We start from the raw sequence: 27,050 nt of genomic DNA on the forward strand, positions 1-27,050 counted from the left end.
CCCTTGAGGGCTGTTCACTTATCGGCCGGCCGTTCCGTCCATCCTGTTTTTTGACGTGACAGACTGCCGACGAAAACAGAGTAGCATTCACATATGGTAGCCGTTGGCTGAATTCATCCACTAGAGAGAAGAGCCCGCTGCTGGCGGAAACCAATGAAATGCTGTCCTACTTTTGACGGCCGTCAGATATCAAGGTTCTTCTGATGAAATCCGGTCCCGTCCAAGATGGCTTGCTGTCATGGCAACCAGCAAAGAAAACCTGTTTCAGGTGGAAAAAATCGGTGCGGACGTGACGGACGGCCGATAAGTGAACAGCCCTTTACTCCTGCTTCAGCGCATACAATAGCGAATGAATCGAAGGGCTCGTCTATCTCTCAATGGTCTAAGTGAAAAGTGAGGGGGCAAGGACTCTTTACTTTTGGATGTGAAGGGGCAGTTGTCCCCCTTGTCACCTCCCGTACGAGCTGCCTATGTCTTTGGGTAATAAGAAGGATCAGGATTAGGCCCTTCATTTGGGCTATCGGGGGGAGGGGCGTTCAATCAACACAGCAGACTGAACCGTTGATCCTCCCACCCCCTCATGGTGTGACATGGGGTCGTGCGATGGGCACCCCTGTACATATAAAAAGGATGAAAACTTTCTTTGGAGAAGCCACAACTGTGTAAAATGCATTGTGTATATACCATTGCCCCCCCCCCAGGCCTGCGTAAGATGTAGTTCTGTTTTTTAGAAAATAATATTAGTACATTTCTTTGTTGAAGGACAGGGTTGTGGAGAGCCAAGGCTAGAGTCCCTCGTCCGTTTGATTGTCTCGTTCCCTTCTCTATACAACTTACCATACTCTACTATTATTCCAAACAAAGAGACCTCTCAGAAGCTGGACTCTTATCTTCCGACTGGACTGACGTGGATTCTCGTCGGCCCTGTTTGGAGTCTCGGACTCTTGCTGGAGGAAACGTTCACCGAAAGAAAAAACTAGCCAGAAACCGGAAATAAGAATGTCAGCTTCATCCGGTCTACATTTTATTGGTTTGCATCTGGCAACTTCATAGGTAGTTAACGTTGTGAAAAATTTTTACTTCCCTAGGCTATTTAAATAAATATCATTTGTCCCTGTTTCAATAAAAGATATCAATGTATCTTCAAATATTAATAGTGGTAAGGGTGAACAGTTTTCATTGACCCTACCAATACATTTTGCTTCGAAACTGTCATCGTCGCTTATCGAAAGTCGATCGTTAGCTCTTTAAACACGTAATCGTAATGTTTTGCTGCAGAACATACGATAATAGTGAAATACATATTGCTATTGAATTTTTAGGTTTTGCTTTGCTATTCAGTGTGTTATTTACTTATTTAGGCTTAGTTTTTCTCTCTGAATGTGTGCGATTTCATTTTTATTGAGCGAAACAATCAAACATATTGTTTTTGAAGTAGTGAAGGTTGCTTTCTTATTTATTTATGGTTATGTTAGAAATAGCGCAAGGTCTTTTATTAGATCGGAAAATGAATTTCACTATTGTTTTTGCATTGTTTATCTTAATGTATATTTTAAAATGTTAATTGCACAAATATTTTTTTTTTTTGTAGGTGTAAATACTAATAGTAAATAAAACATGAGTAAACGTTTGCTCCAAAGAGGCAGATATCCTAAAGGTAAGTTATGTATTTTAATTTTTAAATGCATTCATAATTTCATTTGCTTCATTCCAATTTGTCTTTTACATTGAAAAAAAAAATTTTTTTTTAAATATTATTATTGTTTTATTAGGGACAGGTGTTGAAAATGTGACTACTACTAAGTAAGTTAGTTAAGAGTTTTCAGTATTTTGACTTTTTGTTAAATGTTATTTTGAACTTGATATGACATAATTTTTTTATAATTGCTTGAATAGCAGTGCAAGTCAAAAATGACGTTTCTGTAAAAGTTCTGTTGTTTTGAATGTTTATTCAGTCTTTTGCTGCATTAGCCGTAAAAAAATAATTTTTAGAAAGTGTGTACATTTTAAGACAAGCTTTGAAATTTGCTATTCAATCACTAGAGATGTACTTAAAAAGTTCAAAATTTGAACTTTGTCTTTTTTTTTCCAAAATTAATAAACAATAACATACACTTACTGGGATTTATTCAAATTTTACTTTTATTCTTTGATGATGAATAAAATTCCATTTTCAATTGATTGAAATTTTTCTGTTAATGTGTATCTATATTTTGTATTTGCTAAAAGTATAAATTGAGAATGTATAATTGTCCTTTGTCTTTTGAAGCTCTGTTTGTTACTAAACTTGCTCATTTATTTTGATATTTTTGTTCATTTTTTTTCTTTAGTATTTTATTTAAAGAATAAACTTGATTCAAGTGCACCTGCATCCATACCCCTATCATGCACATCTTCATCCAAACAATCATGCACTTTCTGAGTTTCCTCATTGTCAAAAGTTGTTTTATTAGTAGAAGGACTGTTCCACTGTACTTGCAGGACAATCAGATGCAATAATTTCAATATAATGCAATAGTGAAATGTACCATTAAGTTGAGGCAATCGTTTAATCGGGTATCATTAAATCGATATTATACTATATTTTTAACTGGGGACATGTTCCGAATTCTCTCATGAAGTTGGTTTACCATTGTGTCAGTAGCAGCATCAAAAACTTGTACTTTGAAGCTGTAATATGGGTTTGACTTAAAATCTTTTTCTAACTCTGAAAAAACATTTACCTCTCAATGCCTTTCAGAAGGTAATGCAGTTTCAGTTTTGCCTACTTTTACAAGTTCTTTTGTTCCACTAACTAAACTATCAAAGCTCGTTTGAAAATTTTGAAGAAAATTTAGGTTTTTCTGTAGAAAGCAGCAGGCTTCATCTAATGATACTTCAAGATTTTGAACTGGTTTTGAAGTTCAATATTTTCTAATATCTTGCTTTGGAATACTAAGGTAAAAATGAATTTGAATGAAGATATCTGTTTCTGTAAGGAAATAGCTTCTGTAATTTCCTTACTTTTAGTTGATATACATGAAATTATATGTATGAATTGCATATACTCTTACTTTATTATTAGGTAAAATTCATTTGGTAAGTTAAGAATTTGCCCCCTCCCAAACACTAATTTTTAGCGACCCTGACCTGACCATAGGATCTCACTTAAATTTGGACAGTGGGCTTAAGATATGCAGGCATACAGAAAAGGGCAAGGAGGATGGGGGAAGTTTAGTTATGCATCATGTGATGTATTAAAAAGCCTGGAAATTAAATTTAATTTAAAAAAATAAATAAAAAAATAAAAAAAATAAAAATTTTAAAACAACTTTAGCATAGTGTTCTTTTTTTAGAGCTTGCTCCCTCATACCTCTTGCCCCCCCCCCCCCCCTGCAGCGCCGGAGTTGCAGAGATGCTATGTATGCCACTGGCATTTATTAGATTTATGAGATTTTTTTGCTTTTGGAATGATTTATTTAAATACAAATACAAATACAAAAGTGTCGACCAGCAACAGGCTCTGGGCCCAGCTAGACTGGTCCTAGTCAATTTACAATCCCCAGTGAAGATCAATGGCCCACTTAAAACTATCTACTCCCTTGCTCGTTACCACCTCTTCCGGTAAACTGTTCCAAGGTTCCACTACCCTGCTAAAATAATAATTTTTCCTAACATCCATGTTAGCCTGAGATTTAAATAGCTTAAAACAATGACCCCTTGTCCTGTTTTCAGTGCTAAACTTCAGCCCCGTAACATCTTTCATTTTAATAAATTTAAACAACTGAATCATGTCTCCTCAGTCCCTTCTTTGCTCAAGACTACATTTTTAGCCTTCTAAGCCTGGAATCATAGTCTAAGTGAGAAAGTCCATTTATTAGCCTTGTAGCTCGCCTTTGAACCCTTTCCAATACATTAATGTCTTTCTTAAGATAAGGAGACCAAAACTGAACAGCATACTCCAAATGAGGTCTTACCAAACTTCTATACAAGGGCAGAAGAACTTCTTTAGATTTGTTTGAAATAGATTTATTGATAAACCCAAGCATCTTATTGGCCTTGTTATTAGCAATGCTGTACTGTTGGCTAAACTTTAAATCCTGACTTATTAAGACCCCCAGATCAGTAACTTTGTCTGCCTGACTAATGACTGAACCTTGCAAATAATAACTTGTACACTTATTTCCATGCTCTAAATGTAGCACTTGACATTTCCCAACATTAACAGCCATACCCCATTTATCAGCCCACTCCGTAATATGATCTAGATCATCTTGCAGCTGTTTTGCTTGTTCTTCATTTTCTACAGTCCCCATAACTTTGACATCATCAGCAAAACAATTCATGTTCCCAGAAATATTTTTGTGAATATCGTTCATAAAAACAATGAACAAAACAAGCCCTAACACTGATACTTGAGGAACCCCGCTTAAAACTTCACTCTAATTAGAATAATTTCCCCTTACAACCACCCTTTGTTTCCTTCCGGTCAGCCAGTTTTTTACCCAAATGAAAGTTTTCCCTCCTATTCCTATATCAGCTAATTTGCTAAGTAGAGCAACATGTGGTACCTTATCGAAAGCTTTTTGAAAATCAATGTAAACAACATCTACAGGCTTCTTATTGTCCAAAGCCATGGTAACTTTGTCGTAGAAATGTAATAAATTAGTTGCACAAGATTTACCTTTCCTGAAACCGTACTGAAAACTAGATTATTAGTCTCTAGAAAATTTACTATCTTAATGTTTTATCAATGTTTCAAAAATTTTGCAAACCACCGAAGTTCGACTCGCAGGTCTATAATTTCCCGCACTCCGTTTAGACCCTTTCTTGAAGAGCGGTGTAATGTTAGTCAGCTTCCAGTCCTCTGGCACTGTCCCCGAGTTATAAGAAGCATTGAAAATATTTAAGATTACATCTGCTAATTCCTCCGCACATTCAACTAAAATTTTTGGATAAATATTATCAGGTCCCGGAGCCTTAGTCTCTTTAATTTTTTTCAAATGAAGTAAAACGTCATCCCTGGAAAATACAAAGTCTTCAAGCTGTACTATAGCTTGTGTCTTGTTGGTGTCAACTGTTGAGATACAGTTATCGTTAAAAACACTCGAAAAAAAGTTATTAAGAACATTAGCAATATCACTATCGTCCTGAATTAAAATTCCGTGCTCATCAACCAATGGCCCAATATGACTATTTCGAACTTTCCTCGAATTAGCGTATGCAAAAAACCTCTTGGGATTCCTGTTTATGTTATCTGCCAGTCTTTGCTGCAACTCTCTTTTCTGAATCTGTACCAAATACTTAAATTTACGCCTTGCCTTACAATATTGGAGCCTATCTGCACTGTGACCAGTTTCTCTAAACCTATGAAAAGCAGCTTGCTTGTAATTTAGAGCGTCTTTAGTTTCCCTGGAGAACCACATTGGCCAAATTTTAGTGTTGACACCCTTTCTCCTAAAAGAAACATAATCCCCAACCATTTTCTCTAACTTTTCCTTAAACTCTGCCCACTGAAGATTCACATCGCTATTGTCCAATTCAGAAGAAAAAACTGCTTTCAAACTCTGCCTAAGTGCCACAAAATCAGTATTTCTGAAATTGGGCACAAACCTAAAATTCTCTACTTTGTGCGTATCAAATTTAATCCCAAACCTAATGCTGTTGTGGTCACTGTCTCCAATGTGTTCCCCTACACATAACCCCTGAACAGAACCTTCCATATCACAGAAAACTTGATCCAAGATCACGTCCTGTCGAGTACCCTGAGTTACAATTTGATCTAAAAAACAGTCACCAATTACTTTCAAAAATGCCTCTTCTCTGCTATTACTATGGTAAAAATTATTCCAATCAATTCCTGGAAAATTAAAATCTCCCATTATAAAACTTTTGTATGTATTTTCCTTACATTTATTTAAAATTATTGATTTGTACTTAATGTGGATGAATTTAGGCTGTTAAATGGAAATACGTATTTACATTTTACAAAATATGCAAAATAGATGAACATTTTGTATTTTAATTTGGCAAGAAAGGAAAATACAAATATTACAGTTAAGAATCTTTACTGAATATTTGGTATTTGACAAAATGTGGTATTTCTTGCATTGGAAATATTTATCTGAAGTTTGTTATTAATGTCACCTTACAGATTTTTTTTTTCTCCTTTTAAATTTGGTATTTTTATTCAACTCACAGCTGCTTGTTATAATTAGTTTCAAATGTGTTATGATATGACCGTCATTTATTTGTAGGTTGTCATATTATCTTTCAATTTAACTTATTCTTCATCAAAGAAATTTCCTGTTTATTCATTCATTAATACAGTTCACAGGAGATAATTTTAACTTAATAATTTTTTATTCAGTAGCCGTTGAGATTTTAAATCATATATTTTATTAAAATTTAGCTCTCAATTTCCTCCTGCTACTTCGGGGTTTCCTCCACCTGCTGCTGAAGTTCCATTTTATGGACCACCTCTACCAAGCCAGGTATGCTGTTTAAGAAAGCCAATTTTTTCTCTTTGTTAAAGGCTTCGGGCAGTCTTTATACATTTTCAGTTTTGCACAGTTTAGTTCTGAACCCTGGGATTTTTGATGTTCTAAATTTATTCTGCTCCTTTGCTTTGTTACAAACTATCTGTATTCCATACCTGCCAACCCTTCCGGATTTCCCGGAAGTTTTACGGATTTTCATGTCCTTTTCTGTTTTTCCGCTTATGAGCAAAATCTTCCGTATTTTCACGTTTTGTAGAAAAAAATTGTATTTCACCAATTTTGGCACTAACGATACTTTTGTGGAACGCGGCACCGCGTTTTAGGCCAAGTAGCCAAGAAAGGTTGCGGTAGGAGAATTGCATGAGAAGACATGAGGAAAGATTATGACGTCACTGAGTGATACAGCGCATGACTTCATCGGAATCCAATCGAAGCAAGCATCGCGGCGGGCAACTAGGGGCACAATTTTGGAGCCGATTATCTTCTCGTTCTCTCAGTTCAAGCTGTTTTTGCTTCGTTCTTTTTTTAAGATGAGTACGAGTAAATGTTATTTTCAAACTTTTAAAGGAAGCAATACAAGTAATAGTTACTAAACAAAAGTAAGTTCAATAGATATAAAATTCCTAACTAATATCATATTGTTAAATGTAAAGAGGGTAGGTGTTCTGTTTGATTTTATTTTGCATTAAAATCTTGTGGATAAAAATATTAAAAAATCTTCCGGATTTTTTCCCTCCGAGGTTGGCAGGTATGGTATTCTGAAATAGTAAATTAATTAATATTATATTCTGAACTTAGGAGCAGATTTTGCGGACCCATTCAAATTTGTTTATTGAATGTAAAGAAAACCTATAGCGTCGGTTTTCTAATGCGGACTTAAAGACAACATTTGAGTATATATTTATGACTGATTTTGAAAACAGTTTTATATGCAGTGATGTGACTGCCCCCCCCCCCCCCCCAAGAGTGATCCATATCTTCCTCTGGAGCACCTGCAAAAAGTCTACCTTCCACTGAAACACTCCCTTAAAAATTTCAATGGCACAATTTGTGCCATGATGGACCCTATCATGGACACCTACTGCAAAGTTGTAGGGGGGGGAGCTGAGATATTTCCCTCCTGGTTTAGCAAGATATTTTCCCAATGGAGACTGATTTCAGTACAGATTAGAGTTCGTTAAAATTTTGCGTTTTTAATAACTTATTCATTAATTTCATCTGAAGAAGAAATATTTTTATTTTTGCAAAGAAAAAAAATACTAAAAGCAAGGAAGTTCTAATTTCTAAGGGGAAGGGGGAGGGGGTTTGAGCCTCCATTTGCCCTCCTCCATATGGACGTCCATGAATCCTATACTGTAAAGTTGTAGATTAGCAATCACTACTCACCAATTGGCTACTAAAAAATCAAATGTCAACCAAAAATTTCAGTGCCAATTGCCACTAGGGCAATTGAAAATGCTGCAGCAATTGGTTTTAAGAGTTCATAGCATTAACCATACTTAGATAAAATGTACAATGTATCAAAAAGAGAACTTTCTATGAATTTTCCCTATGGCATTATGATTTTTTGATTATTATGCAGCTACCAAAGACTCCCAGTCTACAACATTACTATACTGTCGTGGGAAGGTAATGCACAGTATCTGCAGAAATGAGTTTTTGAGATTGTTGAAAAAACCCGTTTTGGATTTCATACTAACAATAGGGAGGTGTTGGCATTTGACCCTTTTTCATGCTTTATTTTCTGCAGAAACTAAACAAGCAAGTGTATACAACAATAAGTACAATAGATGACAAAAGTCCAAAAAATGAAAAATTTGCAGCTAGTGCACTTTACCTTCCCACAGCAGTATAGCACCAAGGCACCCACGCTTCTAGGCATACTTTTTCGCATTTTGGGTAGAATACAGTTCAGAGTCAAAAATTTGCACAGCTTAGGACTAGATGTTGTGTAAGTTTTAGAATTTGACACATTTTTTGAGACCAACAAGTGATCATTATTTTAAGCAGGGCTGCGGAGTCGGAAGGAAAATGGCCGACTCCGACCCCGACTCCGACTCCTGGATTTTGAAACGCCCGACTCCGACTCCAATTCCGACTCCGACTCCGGATTTTTTTAATTGTATTTTTCAATTCCCTCTCTCCCTTCAGGAGAAGGGGGGAAACCTTTAAACAGAGATTAAAATATTAATTCCTTTTTATGAAAATCTCGCTTTTTTTTTTTGTAAACCCAAGATGCATACAACGTTAGAAATTCAATTTAAAAATCAAATTTTCCAACATGTACGAGTTTAAAAACGAAATGACTTAAAAATTCCTTTAAAAAAATTGAAAAGGATTACCTTGCCCCCTTTAATATTTAACAAATAGATATTGATCAAATCGTGTGTTTTCAATTTTTGAAAGCTTTAATTTGAGAAAAAAAAAAGCTTTTTTCCTCTAAGTCCAAGTTCTTGAGAGGGTGTGGTTTGCCCCGGGTGACACCCATGTGGTAGTGACACCTAAAGTTAATTTCAGAGTTTATAAAAGGTATAAATACTTTAATTTTGAAAATTCTCCCGATTATATTTTAAATTCTATTTCATCAATAAAATTTCAACGAAAATAGGGCACATATACGTCAGGAGCAAATTTTACACAAAATGCGGCGGTATACAGATTTATACGAATAGTTTTTACTATACCTATATTTCTTCTTCGCTAAATTTTTAATTTCAATTTTATTGGCTGCTTTAGAATTAACCTTAATGTGAAGATTTTAAGATTAACTGCAATTATTTAGTATTGTAATCAAGAAATCATTTATACTTATTTTGCTCCAAATTTTTTAGTGAGAACCAAATTTATAGAAATAGTCTTAATAAAGAAAAAAAACATTAGATTATTTCATCGGATCTTTTGTATTCGTGTTTTCGCGCAAGAACTTATTTGAATTTGTCGATCTCTCTCAAAAGTTTCCACCTGAGGTACGGGCCCCGACTTACTAAATTGTTACGTCCCTTTTACTATTTTATAACTGAGATCGAACAAAACACTATATTTTTATTTTTATTTGAAATTGATTACTTGAAAATGTTAGGCGATAAAACTGTTTGCTGACAGTTGCTATATATTAGTTAAGTTAAAAAGCAAGCAAACTAGGGGACGGCTACAGAAAGTTCGATAAGCACTCAAGCTAGCTGATTGCCATTGTAGCAGTTATTTTTTTTCATTAGTAACTTTTTATACATGTAATCGAACCAATTGCTAGTAGTCAGTTTTTAAAAAATGCAATGAGAGTCAGTAAAAATGAAAGACAAAAAGAAGCCCGGAGTCGGAGTCGACATGTTTTCTAACGACTCCGACTCCGACTCCTTTACCCCAAAATTAGTCCGACTCCGACTCTTCGACTCCGACTCCGACTCCACAGCCCTGATTTTAAGTTATTAAGGTTGTGGAATAGCAGTGAAATCAAAGTAAACAGAACCCATAATAGCAAGTTTTCACTTATATTAGAATTCTATATGGCAAAAAGTTCTGTGTGGATATTTAAAAGTATGGCTTAAGAATAGTAATACTAAAACCTTAGAAACTATTTCAGAAATTTTCACTTTATCTGATCAGGTGCAGTTTTTAAAACTGTATTTTGCAAATTTAAGGATGTTTTGTACTTAAGGGGGAAAAACCAGTTTAGACAGGTCAGAAAATCCACTCTTTTTCTATGTATAAAATGTTAGTAAAACTATTCAAGAATCTGTTGCTAAAATATCACTGAAAAATTCCGATAAGTTCCCAAGCTATGAGCACTAAAAGTGTCTGGAGATTCAAAACCGTTCACTGCATTTTTTTTTTTTTCAAACATTTTTTTTCTCAAAACAACATTTTTTTTTCAACTGGTGGGCATTCTAGCTCAAAGAGTTACTGACCAATCCTTCTGAAAATTTATGTGAATATTCTTTTGTTCAATTATACTCTATATGAACCTAACTCTTTTATGATATTATTAATAAAAATAATTTTTTTATGCGAGAAATGTGAAAAAAATGGTATGAAAACATAACATTGTAATGAAACACCTCAAAAACATGCAATTTTCAACTTTTTTGATCACAATTAGGTTTATATTCGTAGGAAATACGTTGTTTATGAGAGATAAAAATTGTAATGATTACAGACGAAAATTGTGGCTTCGGTAATGCCCACCAGCAACAAGCTCTAATAGCAACTGCCCATGGACAGCAGCTTCTATCTCCACTAATTCTGATGGAAATGACTACAAAAAATTACAAGTTGTACTTCAAAAGATGAGTAAAATATCCTCCAAATTTAAAGAAATTCTGATTTCTTTTCTGTTAAAAAAATTCACGAAAAACACTAAAATTTTAGCTCCCTAAACTGGTGTGTCCCCTTAAATAATCATTATTTCTTGCCCAGTGCAACATCTTTAAATGTGATAGAAATTTATTTCCCAATTCTAAAAAAAAAAAAAAAAAGCTGTTTTAAGAAAAAGAAATTGAGGATTTTTTTTGTCTGAAGTATTTTAGGTTGGGAAATTTTTGTTGCTCTACTGCATTTAGTACAGCAAATGGAACTGTATTTCTTATAAAGTTCTATAAATAATGTTTAATGAGTTAAAAGAGCTATTTTATTCAAAATTTTAAAAGTTTTCACAAAATTGTAATTATTTTGTATCAATGTATTTTTTTTTTTTAAATTTAATCATATGTCTTAACGAATGATCTTTTTTTTATGTAAAAGAAAAAGTTATTAAGTTAAAAAAAAGTTTGAAAATGTTTGCAAATTGGGTAACCATATTAGCAAACTAAGTAGAATAAAAAAAGAACACCTTAACTTATTACTCAAACTTATGTTGTTGCATTAGAAAATGATATGCTTTTGCTTTGTTATGTATGTACCTTCATTCTGTTTAAATACTGTTTTCTTTCTTTTCTTTTTTTTTGACCGTAATTTAATGATTTTCCTCATGGTTCTTGTTGTGATCCTTGTTTCCTTCATCAATTAATTTTAACGACCCCATAGCAAAAATGACTTCCTGTCTTAAATGTTTTATACATTGTCTTTATTTTTGTGATGCATTGTGCTTTACCTTGTCTGTACTGAATTATTCCTTGAATGTCCTACATTTTATAGCCTCCTCAAAATGCCTGGAATACCCCTCTGTATTCAGTACCTAACACTTACCATCAAAACCAAATACCTAACCAATCTGTTCCTGAATCAAGTAATCATTGGTCTCCTGGACAGATGTATTCTATGCCTGCACAGGTATTTAGTACATCTATAAAATATTTACATTTTACATTATTTGTGTACTTAAGACTGAAAAATAATGCATTCCTGTTTATAACGAAGTTGAAGGGATACAGCAAGCATTTTGTTGTAGCTCTATTTTTTGAGTAAAAAATTAATTTATAACATTAATAATTGTAAAATGTAACCATTGTTTGCTCTTTTTATTTTTTGTTGATTTTTTTACCCCCCATATGCAACCTGCCTATGTGATTGATATTTCGAGAATAATTGAATTTTTTTCCGTTAATTCTCTAAATGTGGCAACATTCGTTATATCAGTAAAAGAAATTGCGTCACTGGAAAAGAAAATTTTGGAATTTTCCCCCTAAAAAAGAAAAAAATGAAAGGAAATTGAAACTACTATGTTATTTCCATAAATTCACTAATATACAACTCCATTATAAAGATATGCTGCTTTTGTGTAACTCTAATGATAAAAGTTTAAATATGTGTCAAAGGAATTTGCCTCTTGTAACTATCTACTATAATATTAAAATCTGTTTGCGTCCGTCTGTCTGTCTGAAGATCGATCTTCTCGAGAACCGATGCGAATCGAGAGTCGAACGAGATACCGATCAATTCGAAATTTTCCAAAGAAAACAATAGGACCAATCTCGTAATTGTACGACTTTCATTAGTAGAGATATTAATTAAAACGTTAATTAACATAACATTATTCAAGAATTTGTATTTCTTTCCTGTTGCCATTTTGCATATGGGTGAGCAAATAAAATTCTAAAAATTGTTTTAAAAGAGATTTTTTTGGCTGCTGTCCAAATCTTAAAACACCGTTTCCATCTAGAATTTCATTTTAAATTAGTTTAAAACTGTTTGCTCTGTTTGGACATAGCCTTTATTTTATCGTCGGTCCTTTTTTATTTTTTACATTCAACGTTCTTAACTCTTTTCAGCATATGAAAAATGTTTTTACTTTTTTTCTATATCTAATATATAGAAGAAAGTATTGGATTCGTGCAAATTTTCGAATTTCGAATTTTGACGGATTCGAACGTTTTGAGGTGTGTTGAGTCCATTTCGACTATTTTTGGAAAATGTCTGTCTGTCTGTGTGTGTGTGTATGTGTGTCACGTCTGTGTGTGACCAGTTTTTTGTGGCCGCTCTACAGCAAAAACTACCGCATGAAATTGAACTAAATTTGGTACACATATGTGCCCCTATGTGAACTTGTGCCCATTGGTTTTTGGCGTGAATTCCTCCAAGGGGGGTGGAGCAATGGGACGTTTTTTGAGTTACGCGTGCTTGCTATTCCTCAGGAAGTAACTGGCGGAATCAAACAAAATTTGGTCCATATGTTGCCCCTAACAGGAGCAGGTGCTGATTCAATTTTGGTGTCAATAGCTCAAACAGGGGTTGAGTTATAGAACGTTTTTTGTCGTCAATTGTGACTGCTGTATCTCAAGAAATAACGAACGGAATCAAACAAAAATGTTTTGACAAGTAGCCCTTAGTGGGTATAAGAGCTGATTTTATTTTGGTGTCAACAGCTAAAAAGGGGGTTGTACAATCGCCCGTTCTTTTTTTCCATTGTGAGTGCCCTATCTCAAGAAGTAATGCTACGTTCTGGTTGAAATTTGGAATATATGTGAATCCATACGTAAACAGGCTTTGGTTCAATTTTGACTCCAATCGCTCCAAGAGATGTTGATTTTTTTTTTTTGCGAATAAAAATAGTTTTATTAATGCAACAATAAGAAAGATAAATCGTAATAGATTGTCGTCTGCGTATTTCTCGTGATTTTAATTGTATGGAAATGATCGGAAATATTATCTCAATGATTTAAAATTTTTAACTGTTGCCATCTTATGTTTGTTAATAAATAAAATATTTGTAATTAATTCAAGTAAGGCTTTTAAAGTAACTTTCAATTTTTGCTCTTTGTTTTGTTTTTACAATAATTCAGACATTGGGATGGTCGTCAAGTTTTTGCATGTGTAATTTTGTTTTGTTAGGAACATTGCTTCCTCGTCAAGCATGGGGAGGGATCAGAAAAAGGAAAAATATAGAAGAAAGTTTCGTGATGGCCACAACATACTAGTTTTAGTAATGTTTATTGATTGTAGTGTAAGTTTATCATTCACCGGCCTCATATTTTTATACATTTAGGATGTGAGACTAATTATGTTTATTTTGTTGGACTTTTTACCGTCACACGGGTGAGTTTTTGAATTGTAATAACTCTCTTTTTCCTTCCTGTTTCTATTTTTGAAAGACAGTTTGTATCGTTAAAAGAGCACGTTAAATTAAGATTGTTTGCATTTCTTTAAGTGAAACTGAGTTGAACAAAAAAGATTTTTTTCAAGGATTTTAACTAAAGCTTAGTTGGAATCTGATGACTTTATATTAAATTAATGCTTATTGGTATTTAGTAAGTCTTGGTGCTTTAGTTTCACGTAATCAACCAAAAAGTGTGTGTCATTTTGTGTAAAAAGCTGATTGTAATTGTACATGAATATTTCAGATATAGTCTATCAGATTTAATTCAATTTAAAGTGAGCATACAGATTATAGTTGATAATGCATATATTTTCATCTTTTGTGCTAATTGAAAATACTCATAACTTGTATCATTGATAACTATGATTAACATTAAAGAGATTTTTGCCAAAAATATGCTCTACTGGTGTTTTGCAAACTTACTTGCAATCAGTGGCGGCTCGTGCCTTAATTTAGCGGGTGGGCCCGCAGTTATGTTTATGGGTCATTCTTCAAAAAGTGTAACTTTTCTGTCACACGGCTTTTACAGTAAAAACTTTAGGGAACAATTCATTTAACGATGATTTTTAATGTCATCAAAAATATATCTATTTAAACCTGACAACAATTTTTTTATTTTTTTTTTTAGAAAATTTTTGGTTCACAACCTTCGTGGCGTGTCATACACCTTGTGTGACTGTTTTTGTTGCTTAATAACTTGTTTATTTAAAAGCAGTGATGTTCCCATCAATTTTCCTGAGGGTATACTCCCAGTAATCTACTAAGTACAATTTGTGTAACGTGAACATATACATAGTATGTCATAATATGAAAATTTATGATTTTTATTTTTGTTATTTATGAGTAAAATAATTGGAACTTATCTGGGCCATTGTTTATGGTTATTTCTAGAAGGTAGCACTTTCTTGTAAGAATGAAAAAAAAAAGAAAACAAAAGGTTTCGAAATTGAAAAATATTTGCGTTCAAAAGTTACATTTTCTGGAGAATGACCCTTATATGTTTACACAGATAAAATGATGAAAACAATGGTTGGTAAACTAATGCTGAGGAACATAAAATGATACTTAAATCAGTTAATACAAACTTCAGATAGCCCTACAAAATTATACCACTTGATTTAATACTCCCAAACCTGTTTTTGTGCGGTGGATAAGAACCTCATAAAAACAAATTGTTCGTTTTAAAGATAACTTCGTTCATTTTAAAAAACATTTTCTCTGTTTCATAAATAATTTCGTCAATTGAGTCCCAATCTGATTGAAATTTTCATATATCGCGGGAAAAAGAAATCACACAAAAAAATTGTACAAAAAGAAAGACCGCACAAAAACAGGTTTGTGTGTACATAGATTATACAGGGTGTTTCGTTTTAACCAACAAGACCTTCTTTTTTGCAACTGTTTGTCCAAGATGCATACTTCTAATTGCAAAAATGTTCAAAATCAGGTGCAAGGTTAAGGAATTGAAAGTTTGAAGCAAAAATAAGAATGAGTCAAATGATACAAAATTCAATTTTTTTATACGGGCCCTAGGTTCTCCAACTTATATTCAGGGAAGTCATCACCATTAAAATGCAATTCCAACACAAAAAGTTTGACATTAGTACGACCAATGTTCACCCAGATATGAAACGCAGCGTTTCGTAACTTACACCACTTCACACTCACTGTCAATAACACCTTTTGAGGGAAAATATAGCAGTTTAAAAAGGCTTAAAATTTTTGTGTGCAAATCTGGTTTTTCAAATTGATTAATGTTTTGTAGTGTTTTCGCGTATCACAGCATAAAATTTGCATTTGTTTTTGAATAGCATTAAAAAACATAAATACTTTGTTTTTTAACTTTGACAACCTATCATTCTTCTGAAAGGACGATAAGTTCCTATCTCATTTCTATCTGGTCCCTTAAAACTTTAAACTCGAATATCTCCTTGAGTTTTGCTCGCATAAATGTCAAATTGTTTCTGTTAGTAATATATTTCAATTGAGATTATTTCCCTAAATGTAAGTTAGGAGACCTAGGGTCAGTATAAAAAGTTATTTTTAGTTTTTGACTCTTTTTTTTTTTTTTTTTTTTCGCTTTAAACTTTTAGTATCTTAACTCAGCATCTGATTTTGAACATTTCTGCAATTGGAAGTATGCACCTTGAACAAACAGTTGCGAAAATGAAGGTCTTATTGGTTAAAACGGAACACCCTGCATATTTTAAATGAAACACTCGGCTTCCCTTAAGCGATCGAATTGATAATAATATTAACAGCAGTAATAACAATAATATGTTGTAATAAAAATATTAATCTCATCAACTGTGCCATTCCCCTCCCTCCAAGAGGGGTGGCACACCGTGAAACATTAAGGAACCAGACTCTCAAAAAGAGAAAGACCCCTTACCACTAAAAACACCCCCGTGAAAAATGGTTTTGCTTGGTGAATTAAATTATTTTCAGGACAGGCATAAAAAGGTATTCAACAATATTAAAAAAAAATACTTTAATTACAGTATACGCATCTTGACATAACAATTCAAGCAACTTTAAAATTAAAACATGGATAACTGACAAATAGCATCTAAAAGGTCCGTCTGAACAACAACAAAAATAAGTAAATGAAATAAAAGAAATAATCATAATATTTCTATTGCTGCATTTTTTACTAATCGACTTTCAAATTTAACTTATGTTTTATCATCATTATTAAATAATAATTTTGAGTAAGAGTGGTTGAAAAATTAATTACGGTCACACATATACCCTTAACAAAATATTTAATCGACTAGTTATAGGCACATTAGCTTGAAAGGATCTTAAATATTTTAATTAATGTCAAAACTATACCTATCCTATATGATAGAAAAAAAAGCTAAGGTACGTACCAATAGAACTGCGATCTGATGAAAAAGAGTAATGTAATTTCTACAGTGTCTCTCGACCTTTTTTGACATGCGGGCCTGCAAAAGCTTTTCAAAAAAATTCACGCGGACTTGTGCTGTTTTCTTGTTAACTTCTAAAAAAAAAAAATGTTCGCGAACCATTAAAAACTAATGAAAAAAAAAAAAAATTACGAACGACTGAAGTTTTTCCCCCCTTCCTTTTTTACAAAGTAATAATAATAATAAATGAATAAGTAAATATATAAATAAAACTCTATTAAATAACTGCTACACAAGTATTTAAATATTAAGACAAGAAGTAACTATGGTCAAAAAAATGGACACAATTTTTAAAAAAGCTACTGAGAAATCATAGAAAATTACGAAAATTTATCTTAAAACTGACGTAAAAGATCAAGTGTTGGATAATATTATAATTAGGTAATATGGAGTTTCCTTTCTTCTCCTATTTTTTTATTTTTTGCGTGGACGACCAAAAAAATCTGAGGATCAGCCTTTTTTTTTTTTTTTTTTTCGCCGGTGCGTCAGACACCGGGCTGCTCTATATTCGAAAAGAAAGTCCTTACACAGAAATTTTGAGAATAAGCATCTCTAACTCCAAAAACAAACAAATAACTAAAAAAATTATGCATGCGTCGTAAAACAAATGTACAGAATCTCATGAAACCGGCAATCTCCATGCCTTATATATATATATATATATATAGTAATAGCTGTTGAAGAGGAAAAAATTAATACAAAAAAAAGAAAAAAACAGAAGCGGAACGGTATGATAAAAGGTTTTCCCTGACACATGGGCATGGGCAGCCGATTCTCTGCCCTTTTACATGTTATTCTAGTGAGCGACGTTTCTAGACTCTTCTCCGCTGACCTCCACTCTTCCCTCCAAACCGCTATAGACAACTACGATTTCGTTTGGGCTCGGCGAATTTTGCCCACCCTTGAGTTGCAATGAATTCCTTCGGGTGTTATCACCCGCCGTTTTTCGCTTTCTGATTCAGTCATTGCGATTGGCTAAGGGCAGAGGCGTGACTCTTAGTTTCGGGGGCAGCTTCACGCGAGCCCGCAGCTCCAAAACTGTGCACAGCGCTAAAATTAATGGGATTTAAAAACTTTCTGGTTATGTTTAGAGATATGCGGAGAGGGGGGTGGGCTAGATGTGTGAAATCTGTTGTGCGCCTTACTTTTTACTTTTTTTAACTGAAACACAAAACGATATTTTTGTTAATAATGTATTTTATCAATTACAATTTTTTGGGTGGGCCGGGCCCACCCTGCCCATAGCGACGAGCCGCCCCTGCTTGCAATATGCATATTTATTTTTTCCTCAGCGCTTACAACTGATGTCGGAGTAATACAAAAACACCAATTGGACATCTCTTTCATTTTTTAAGTAGTCAGTGCAACGCCAGGCACACAGCAATTAAATTAGCACCATTATGCAAAAAATGTTAAAAGTTATTATTGTTATTGTTTCATTGTATTAATCCCTTGTTTTATTTTATGACTTCTTGATAATGTCAAGTTAAAATGCACAATTAAAAGGTTCTTCAAATTCAAGAGTAAAAATATTTTGATACATTAATGTTTCTTTATTTCTAGCCCTCAACAACAAGTCAGTGGAATTGGAAACCTGAAAGTACTGAACCAACACCCTATCCAAATTATCAAGCTCCTCCTCAACCAATTGAAGACTGGCCACAGATCCCTTGCTCAGTGATTGATAATCAGAACTATTCTCAGCAGCAGCCTATGAATTATCCTCAAGCACAGCCAGGATATCCATCTGATTTCCAAACAGCAAATAATAATTCCAATTCCATACCCCAAAATCCTCCTTTACAAGCCTGGGAAAATGGTGGCATGAGCATGACACAAGCAGAGCAGCTGCCTTGGACATACAGCACTCCTCAGTACACCAATTCCCCTCAGCCCGATTTTCCGCAAAATTTCAATCCTGTCTCTACCACCAATCCACCAAGTTGGAATTATAATCCTGAACAAGTTGTTCAACCAGAAGTTAATGTCCATGGTGGACCCGTCAACTACTTACCCAATTCTAGTCCCACCCAGGACATCAATAAACAACTAGGAGATCTGAATCTGATAGAGCAAAATACTTCAACGGACCAAAATGAGAAAATCAGCTCTGTTAGCTTATCTGCAGTTTCTAGCACTATTCCCAATGATAACACCAGCGGCAATGTAGAATCCGCAAGCGATGCGGAGTATGGTACTAGTACACTTTCTGCCTTTTTTCAAAATAATGACCCAGAAAATTCTGCAAACAATTCAGAGTGTGATGGACCATTGATGTCTGAAAATGAAAATGTGGTAGACTCGAAACATGTGGAGGAAGTTGAGGAGCATCATCTGGTAACCGAGAGTGATCAAGTTTCTGTGCACAGCGAAGTAGCCGAACCTGATGAAGAAATAGATGATGAAAACCAGGGAAATGATTTCATTCAAGAGGAGGATCTTGATGTTCCGAGTGAGGACTTGGCGTCAAAATCTAACTCCATATCACCTTCTGGATTTGTGGAAGGTAAGAGATCCTCTGTTTTTATTAATATAAAATCTGTTGTCAAGATGTGTACAATAAGTTCACTGACTTAAATAATGAAGAATGTTAAGTAGTATCTGCTCAAATGATAGATATTGAAACTGGAATTTTTTCTTCATGTAGAAAGTTAAATTTTTTCTTTGAAAATCGTGAAACATAAAATAATTTTGACCTTGAAACATAAAAATTTTCTTAGCCCCCGCTAAAACTTCACATATGGGTGCCATGCCTATCATTCATGTTCATATCTGTTATGAGACATGCATCCTATGGACAATGTATGGTGATGAGCAAATGAAGGTGTTCATGTTGGGAAAAGGTCACATTAAGTATTCCTTGCTGAAAAATCTTTAGATTCAAAATAAATTAGGTGACTATACGCATGATGTATTTATGTATTTCTCCATGATATGTTTTGCAGATAAACACAATTTTTCTTGACAGAATTTAGTAAAATGTATGGATCTAAATCAATTTAATGTGTCATTAAAAATAGTTTGTTGTATCTAAAATACTTAATTTATTTTTAGAACCTATTAACCAAGAAGTCCCAGAACCTCATGTAGATGAATCTGTTAATGTTAAAGTTAATACTCACCAAGTTCAACAATCATTGGAAGAACAGGTGCGTAATAACTTTCAAAAAATGAAAATATTTTTACCGGTAATGAATGTCTTAGAAATGTAGTTTTTATGTAGCCATTAGACTTCTTAATATTAATTGCTCTAAACAAAATTTTTTGCTTTTTGCACAAATAAAAATATTTTGTGGTTGTTTGCTACACATTTTCATTATTCAATTTCCCTTCAGTGTTTAGTTTTATTTTTTAACAGTATTAGATGTACATATTTAAAGTAAAGATGAGTTGTTGATTTGTGTAACTGATGAAGACTTTGTATTCAGAGAATCCTACCAATATGAAAAAAGTCTGACTTATGTAGAGAAATTCCATAATTTGTAGCCACCATCAAAAGGTTGATGACTCACAAAAAAATTTGAAAAAATTTATTGTGAATTTTAGCACATTTCTTGAATTTAACGAAAGCACAGAGTAAAGTTTATGTACAACATCAGAAATAACATTTTGTTGATTCTAATACAGTAAGTGCTGCTTAATGTGATCACTTTGGGACAAACACAGTTTGATTACAATAACCGAAAAGAATCCTGGGCAGACAAAATGATGATTTTTTTTCAATTAAGAAGCATTTATTCTTACAACTGCAAATTAAAATTACAAGAACTCAAATAAACGCAGTTTTAAATTATAAATTACTAGGTCAGCAGAATGGGATAGCTCTTTTTTTTCAATCGATTTAACCTTCTCGCCGATGCTACAAAGTCTTTTTTGCCCTTTTAAAAGCAAGACCTACTTTTTGCCACATTAACGAATGCATTCTTTTCTCTGACATTCATAAACAATTCGTACGTCAATTTTTTCCTTGACAGTTAAATTATTGCGTTTTTTCTCCATGGCTAAAATGTTTGACTGTTTAGAGTGTAGTTTTTAGTGTAACTGAGCAGGCAGAAAAATTCTGCTTTACTGATAAAAACTGAACTTGTTTTTCTGGAAGCTACTTGTCAGGGTTTGTTTTGTATTTCTTTTTATTTCTTGAGGAACGAAAAAGGAGAAAAATATTGAAAGTTTACGAAAAAGTGAAAACACAATAAACGAAGACACTGATTACATTATACAACTTTTTAAACACGTTGTTAATATACAAATGTTCCAGGACTTCGTGATTCTGATTAAAATTAAGCGAATGATAACATTAACTGTGATCCCATTAAGCGGTGTCTACTGTATTTAAAAATGCTTTTTTGAATTACTCTAACACTTGACAGAAATTTATTGCAATGATTGGAAAAATGGGTTGTGTATTTTTTCCTTTGAAAATATATTGGAAGTTGAATGTTAATTTGTCAAGTAATTGAAATCTTAAGAAATGTTGCTAATTGAAGTGTTGCTAATAGACTATCATATTTCTCTGATATTTACTTACAATTATTTTCGAGCTTGAAACATGTACTTTATTTATGCATACTTTAGGATAATTTAGAAGTTTCACCAGAGGAGCCTTTGAACCAGCAAATTCCACCAGAAACTGGACAGAAATCTCGTTCAACCTCTTCCGAACGTGAAAGAATTGTCATTCGTCCTCGTGAAGATAGTCCATTTAAACCTCCTAGGATAAATAGCAATTCAAAAGGTATTTAGCAACTGTGCCCTTTTTGTTCTGATTTCACGAATTCTAACTGTGATAGGTTCTTTAGAGCTTGTCATAATTTTGTTATGCCAATCATTTAAATTACTAAATGAGATATATCTGTGGCTGAAATTTAAAGTGTTAAATTATACTTCTCTTTTAATTTATTTTTTCCTTTTGATTTTTTATGTTGTTACAAATAAGTTTCTAGATTCAAAATTGTTCTATTATAGTATATTTAGTTTATTACACACCCCACAAATCACGGGAACTAAATGCAACTGCAATACTTCTTTTCAACTCTATGTCACTGCATTAGATGAAATTCAGACAGTTTACGTATGAAAATAAGTTCTGAAGATTATAAGATTTCTGTACTGATAGACAAAAATCTTTCAATGCTAGTTTTATTTTAAATACATTGTCCTTTCCTTATGTACTGTAATTTTCAAAACAAATTTCCAATAAATTATTTTGACTATTTCACTTTGCCCCTATTCTCCTACCATTGTAAGAGGTGGCTCCCGCACGGCTTTGCCCGTAGTAGAAAATTAAAAGGTCTTTTGGTTCACCTGTATATTTACAAATAATGTATGATTAATTTGTCGCCAATTGGCTTGCCCATGTTACGGTTCCGCATTATGATAACTTGGTGATTTACTCGTCCACCTTATGATAATTTTGCTCCAGAAATTGTTCTTAAAATTGGAATAGAAAAGAACAAAATCGAATTTTTAAAAAATCTCTTCGAGGTGCACACCCCCAAGCTACAAACTTATTCTGTGCCAAATTTTATGAAAATCGGCCAAACAGTTTAGGCGCTATGCACGTCGCAGAGATCCTGACAGACAGAGAGACTTTCAGCTTTAGTATTAGTAAAGAAAAGAAACTTCATATCCATGTGTAATGTGTTAGTAAAACTGCATGACAGGTACAGCATCAATTTCAAGTATATAGTAAAATTGCTCTTTTCTTTTCCAGGCACTGTGGTGCAGCAAGAAGTAACTGTACAAAATATACCTGAAACAAAAACACCCGAACCCGAAAAAAAGACTGTCGCTCAGGTAGTCAATTTAGAAACTTTTCCGGATAATCTAGAAAGACCGCCTGATTATGAGGAGCTTCGAAAGCAATCTCCTTTATACGTTTCACATCAAAAGCATTTAAGAAAAGAACTAAACAGTTCTCCCAGTTCCTTGTTATGTGATAACCCCGACATACCTTGTGTTACCTTCGCTCCCGCTGCTCCTCCCATACATTCCTCGGCCAAGTCAGATAAATCAGAATCGTCCTGTGATTCTAAGCAAGAAACACACTCTCTTGATAATCCTGCCAGTTTGTCTGCCTTCATGAATGGGGTAAGAATTTATTGCATCATTTTAATTTTCTTTTTTTTTCTTTTGCAGTTATTCTTACAAATTCATTAATGCCTGGTATATATGTGTAACTTCAACTGTTTTCGGATAAAAGCTGCTCTATTTATTGGCGAAGAACCTTTTTGCTAAGGCACTGGTAGAGTTATAGTAGAAGAAAAAAATTTGCTTTTTTGTAACCATGCTTTCTTGCAACCAACTTCAAGTTGGGTGTTCAAAGGTCCTCCCATCCCCTTACAACAATAGCGATCTTTTGTTTTATGGTATAAAATCATACATTAACTACTATATAATAGCATAAGCATATGCTAACAGTGCATTTTTCTCACCAAAGACCTGCTATTGAGATCAAGTAAAATGTTCTGTATTACAAGTTTTATCTGTATGAATTATTAAACTTCTAAACCCCTTATTTTAGTTGAAATTCTTTATATTTATTAATTTAGTGATTTTTTCTTTTCTTAAAACAACTCAAATTATGTAAAATGAAACTGCTGCCATCTCTACTGAAAAGTAATTTCTCAAAAATATTCTACTATTTTTGATTCAACAAAGTTACAATCCTGTTTATCTTCTTCTGAGTAACATCTTAAGAATATCATGTTTTTACCTTTACATTGCATGTTTGAATGTAGGCCATTCCAAAAGAACAATTTGTGAGTATTTATGTTGTTGAAAGAAATTTTTTTACTGTATTTTGAAGAAAATGTGTATACTATTGTTACTTGCATTTCATGTTAAATTGTTGCCTTGTTTCAGTATAAGTAATTTCTTTAACGTTACATTTTGTTTCATTGATTTTCAGTCTAAAATAAAATCTTCATCTCCTTTTAATGAAGAGGAACATTATGAAAAACTGAAGACTGTTAGTCAATCAGCATCAAGTGCTCCACTACAAAATGTGGCAAAACAACCTAAAAATTCAGATAAAAAGAACAAAAATAACTTTCCTACCAATTCCAAGCAGGAAAACTTGCATCACCAACAAAACAATCCAAGTCAACCAGTTGGGCAGGGACCTCTGAAAGACTCCAAAGTTAATGGTTCACATGTTCCTAACAGACCGCCTGAACTTCTCAGAAGACAGCCAGAACACCCCGAAACACCCAGTAGCTCTTATTCTGGTAGTTCTAGACAAGACATAGATATTGTTAGGGCACAAGGTGATCCAAGAGGAAATCCTGGCGGCATGGATGCCAGGCAGAGGTTTGCCGACTACAAATACCCTAGTTATGATGAACGTCATTATTACTCGGACAGGGAAAGATCTAGACCGGCTAGCCGTTCATCTCTGGGTGAGAGGCCTGAAGATTACATGTATCAGGGTAAAAGAGAAGATTATATGTACCCTCCTGGTGGGGAAAGGCATCGAGGTCCTCCAGAGTATCCACGACCATCATCCAGAACTAGTGAATCAGATATGAATCGTCATGATAGATCTCAATACGATTATTATCAACGCCAGCAGTATCCTTATGGTGATCCTTATCAACGACAGCCTGATTATTATCCAAGACCTCAAAATTATAGAGGTGAGTTTAATTTTGAGTATGATTAATACAGTAACACCTTATATTATCGCTCATTTGAATGTATCACATTTTTCTTTCTTCCCTCTCTGAAAAAAATCATCATGCGTATTTTAAAAAATATTTCTTTACCTTTGACATCACAAAAAAAAAATCATATTTCACACAGGACTGTGGAGTCGGAAGGAAAATTGCCGTCTCCGACTCCTGGAGTTTTAAACTTCCGACTTCAACCTTATTTTTAATTTTTTTTTCAATTTCCTCACTCATGGGAGTAGGGAAAACCCTTAAAAAAGATTGAAGTAATAATTACTTTTTATGAAATTTTTGCATTGTATTTTATTGTAAACCTAAAATGCATGCAGCATTAGGAATTCAATTTGAAAATAAAATTTTCATAGTTATAATTTATTATAACTATACGGATAATAAAAATGGGGGATTTTTAAATAATCTATAACTATATTATAGTTATAGATTATTTAAAAATCCCCCATTTTTTAATGAATTCACATGGATTAAGTTGCTCTCCTTTTAATGTCTTTAAAAAAGATGTTGATCAAATTGTGTGCTTTCTATTTTTGAAGACTAACTCGAACGAAAAAACTTTCTTGATAAGTCAAAAAACCTTTCTTAAGAGGGGAAAAATCCGTTTAATCGAACCAAGGAGCATGAGACCAAATTGGAGAAAAATTTTAAATTGTCCCCTCGAGGCGAGTTTCAAGTAGGTCAACAAACCTAGTGCAATAAAAAATAATAATAGTTCCTTTTAACTTTCAATTAAATCCAGCAATTTTTACAGGAAAAAAAATGGTTAACAAAGCTCCCATTTCATAGTGGCACTGTTCCAGCAGAAATCAAATTTTCAATAAAATTTCAAATTTCTTCAATTTTGTTGTAAAATATGTAATTTATATTTCATTGGAAATTTATAATGACCGATTAGTACTTTTTAGCACTTATTTTTTCTCTCTAACATTTTCAGTTTCTTCCAGTTGTTGAATTGAACTAACTGGAAGAAATATCTAAAACCATATCGGTCTGGAAACGAGTGTAAAAAGGTTATTTATTCGCTTTACTTTAATTTATATTTTCAAAAATAAAATTATTAAAATTTGGTAAACAGCAATTTTTCTTCTTTGTATGCTTACCATACATATCGGGCTCACAATAATCATAAGGGCATTTATATGCTTTGTGTATAGCATGTTCGGTCAAGCTACACAGGTCTTGTTCGCTTAATCGGACCAGCTGGTTATTAGGACCAAAATGGTACCGTTCCAATGTAGTTCTCTTAACTGGAATTGACTGTATATGCTGTAAAATCTTTGTTTTTCCTGATGTTATTCAAGGCATTTAAAAAGAAATAAATTAAGTAGTTCTGTATTTTATAGTGACAATGATGTTTTCATAAATATGTGCAATAATAAATATATATCATGCAAATACAAATACAACATTTGTAGTTATATATTTTATCTATCTCTGTTATGCGTGATATTCTTACTGGTTATATGCTTTAATACAAGTTACGTATTTTCAGGTTATAATTATGATCCTTATCAGCGTGACCCTTACTATGCTCAATATTATGATGCATATCGATATGCATACAGCAATTATAATTATGGATTTTATGATGAGATGATCAGAAATGATCCTAGGTAAGTGAAATAATTTTAATTTCATTTGAATTAGCAACATGCGAATATTTTTGTCTTTACAATTTCTAAACTAATTCATTGGAAGGAAATATATGCGTTTCTAATCCATCTTCAAAGCTTTGAATAGAAGAATTTTTTTTTAATGATGTGTTGTTATTGGTGATAAAATGTTAAAAACTTATTTTTGCACCTCTAAATTCATATTTTGTAATTACTATTAAATCTACAACATCTATGGTATATTTGCTATTGTGTAATGTTAATAACGAATTCTGACCTGTTAGCCACACAACAACAATTAATATTCTTATAAGGAGCTAAATTGCAATGAAAGTAAATTATGTGAAATATATATGTATATGATTTTGTAATTTAATATTTATTCACAATGTCAAATACTGTTCATTGTTTCTTTGTAACCAATCGTTATAGATATGATTAAATGTATTTCATTGCAAATAATGTAAAAATAATATAACTTTGGTGCATTTTCTTTTTTATTAATGGAAACTTGTAAAAATATTCAATATTTATTCAAAATGACTAATTGTTTCTTCATAACTAATCATCATAGATGTTATTAAATGTATTTAATTCAAAATACAATAAAAAAAGATCTTTGGTGTTTTTTTTTTTCGATAAAGGGAAAGTTGTAAAATGATTTAATATTTAATCAAAATATTAAATTGTTTCTTCTTAACCAATCATGATTGATGTTATTAAAAGTACTTAATTCAAAATGACATTAAAAAAAATTTCTTTGGTACATTTTCTTTTTTACAAATGGAATCCTGTAAAAGGAATTCCTTTTCCTG

At 33.0% G+C, this 27,050-nt stretch overlaps 1 protein-coding gene across 1 annotated transcript in view; it reads left to right on the forward strand.

Moving 5' to 3' along the window:
- The first annotated feature begins 1,040 nt into the window (after positions 1–1,040).
- The window catches only part of LOC129229642 (protein transport protein Sec16A-like), an 80,597-nt gene continuing 54,587 nt past the window's right edge, over positions 1,041–27,050 (forward strand). The window contains exons 1-11 of the mRNA XM_054863996.1: positions 1,041–1,159; positions 1,592–1,657; positions 1,773–1,803; positions 6,392–6,473; positions 11,610–11,744; positions 18,501–19,443; positions 19,992–20,086; positions 21,513–21,672; positions 22,651–23,027; positions 23,848–24,574; positions 26,115–26,235. Of these exons, the coding sequence (XP_054719971.1) occupies positions 1,618–1,657; positions 1,773–1,803; positions 6,392–6,473; positions 11,610–11,744; positions 18,501–19,443; positions 19,992–20,086; positions 21,513–21,672; positions 22,651–23,027; positions 23,848–24,574; positions 26,115–26,235 (2,711 nt within the window). The 5' untranslated portion in view covers positions 1,041–1,159; positions 1,592–1,617. The remainder of the gene's footprint in view (positions 1,160–1,591; positions 1,658–1,772; positions 1,804–6,391; positions 6,474–11,609; positions 11,745–18,500; positions 19,444–19,991; positions 20,087–21,512; positions 21,673–22,650; positions 23,028–23,847; positions 24,575–26,114; positions 26,236–27,050) is intronic.

This window comes from Uloborus diversus, chromosome 9 (genome assembly GCF_026930045.1).
Source record: "Uloborus diversus isolate 005 chromosome 9, Udiv.v.3.1, whole genome shotgun sequence".
NCBI lineage: Eukaryota > Metazoa > Arthropoda > Arachnida > Araneae > Uloboridae > Uloborus > Uloborus diversus.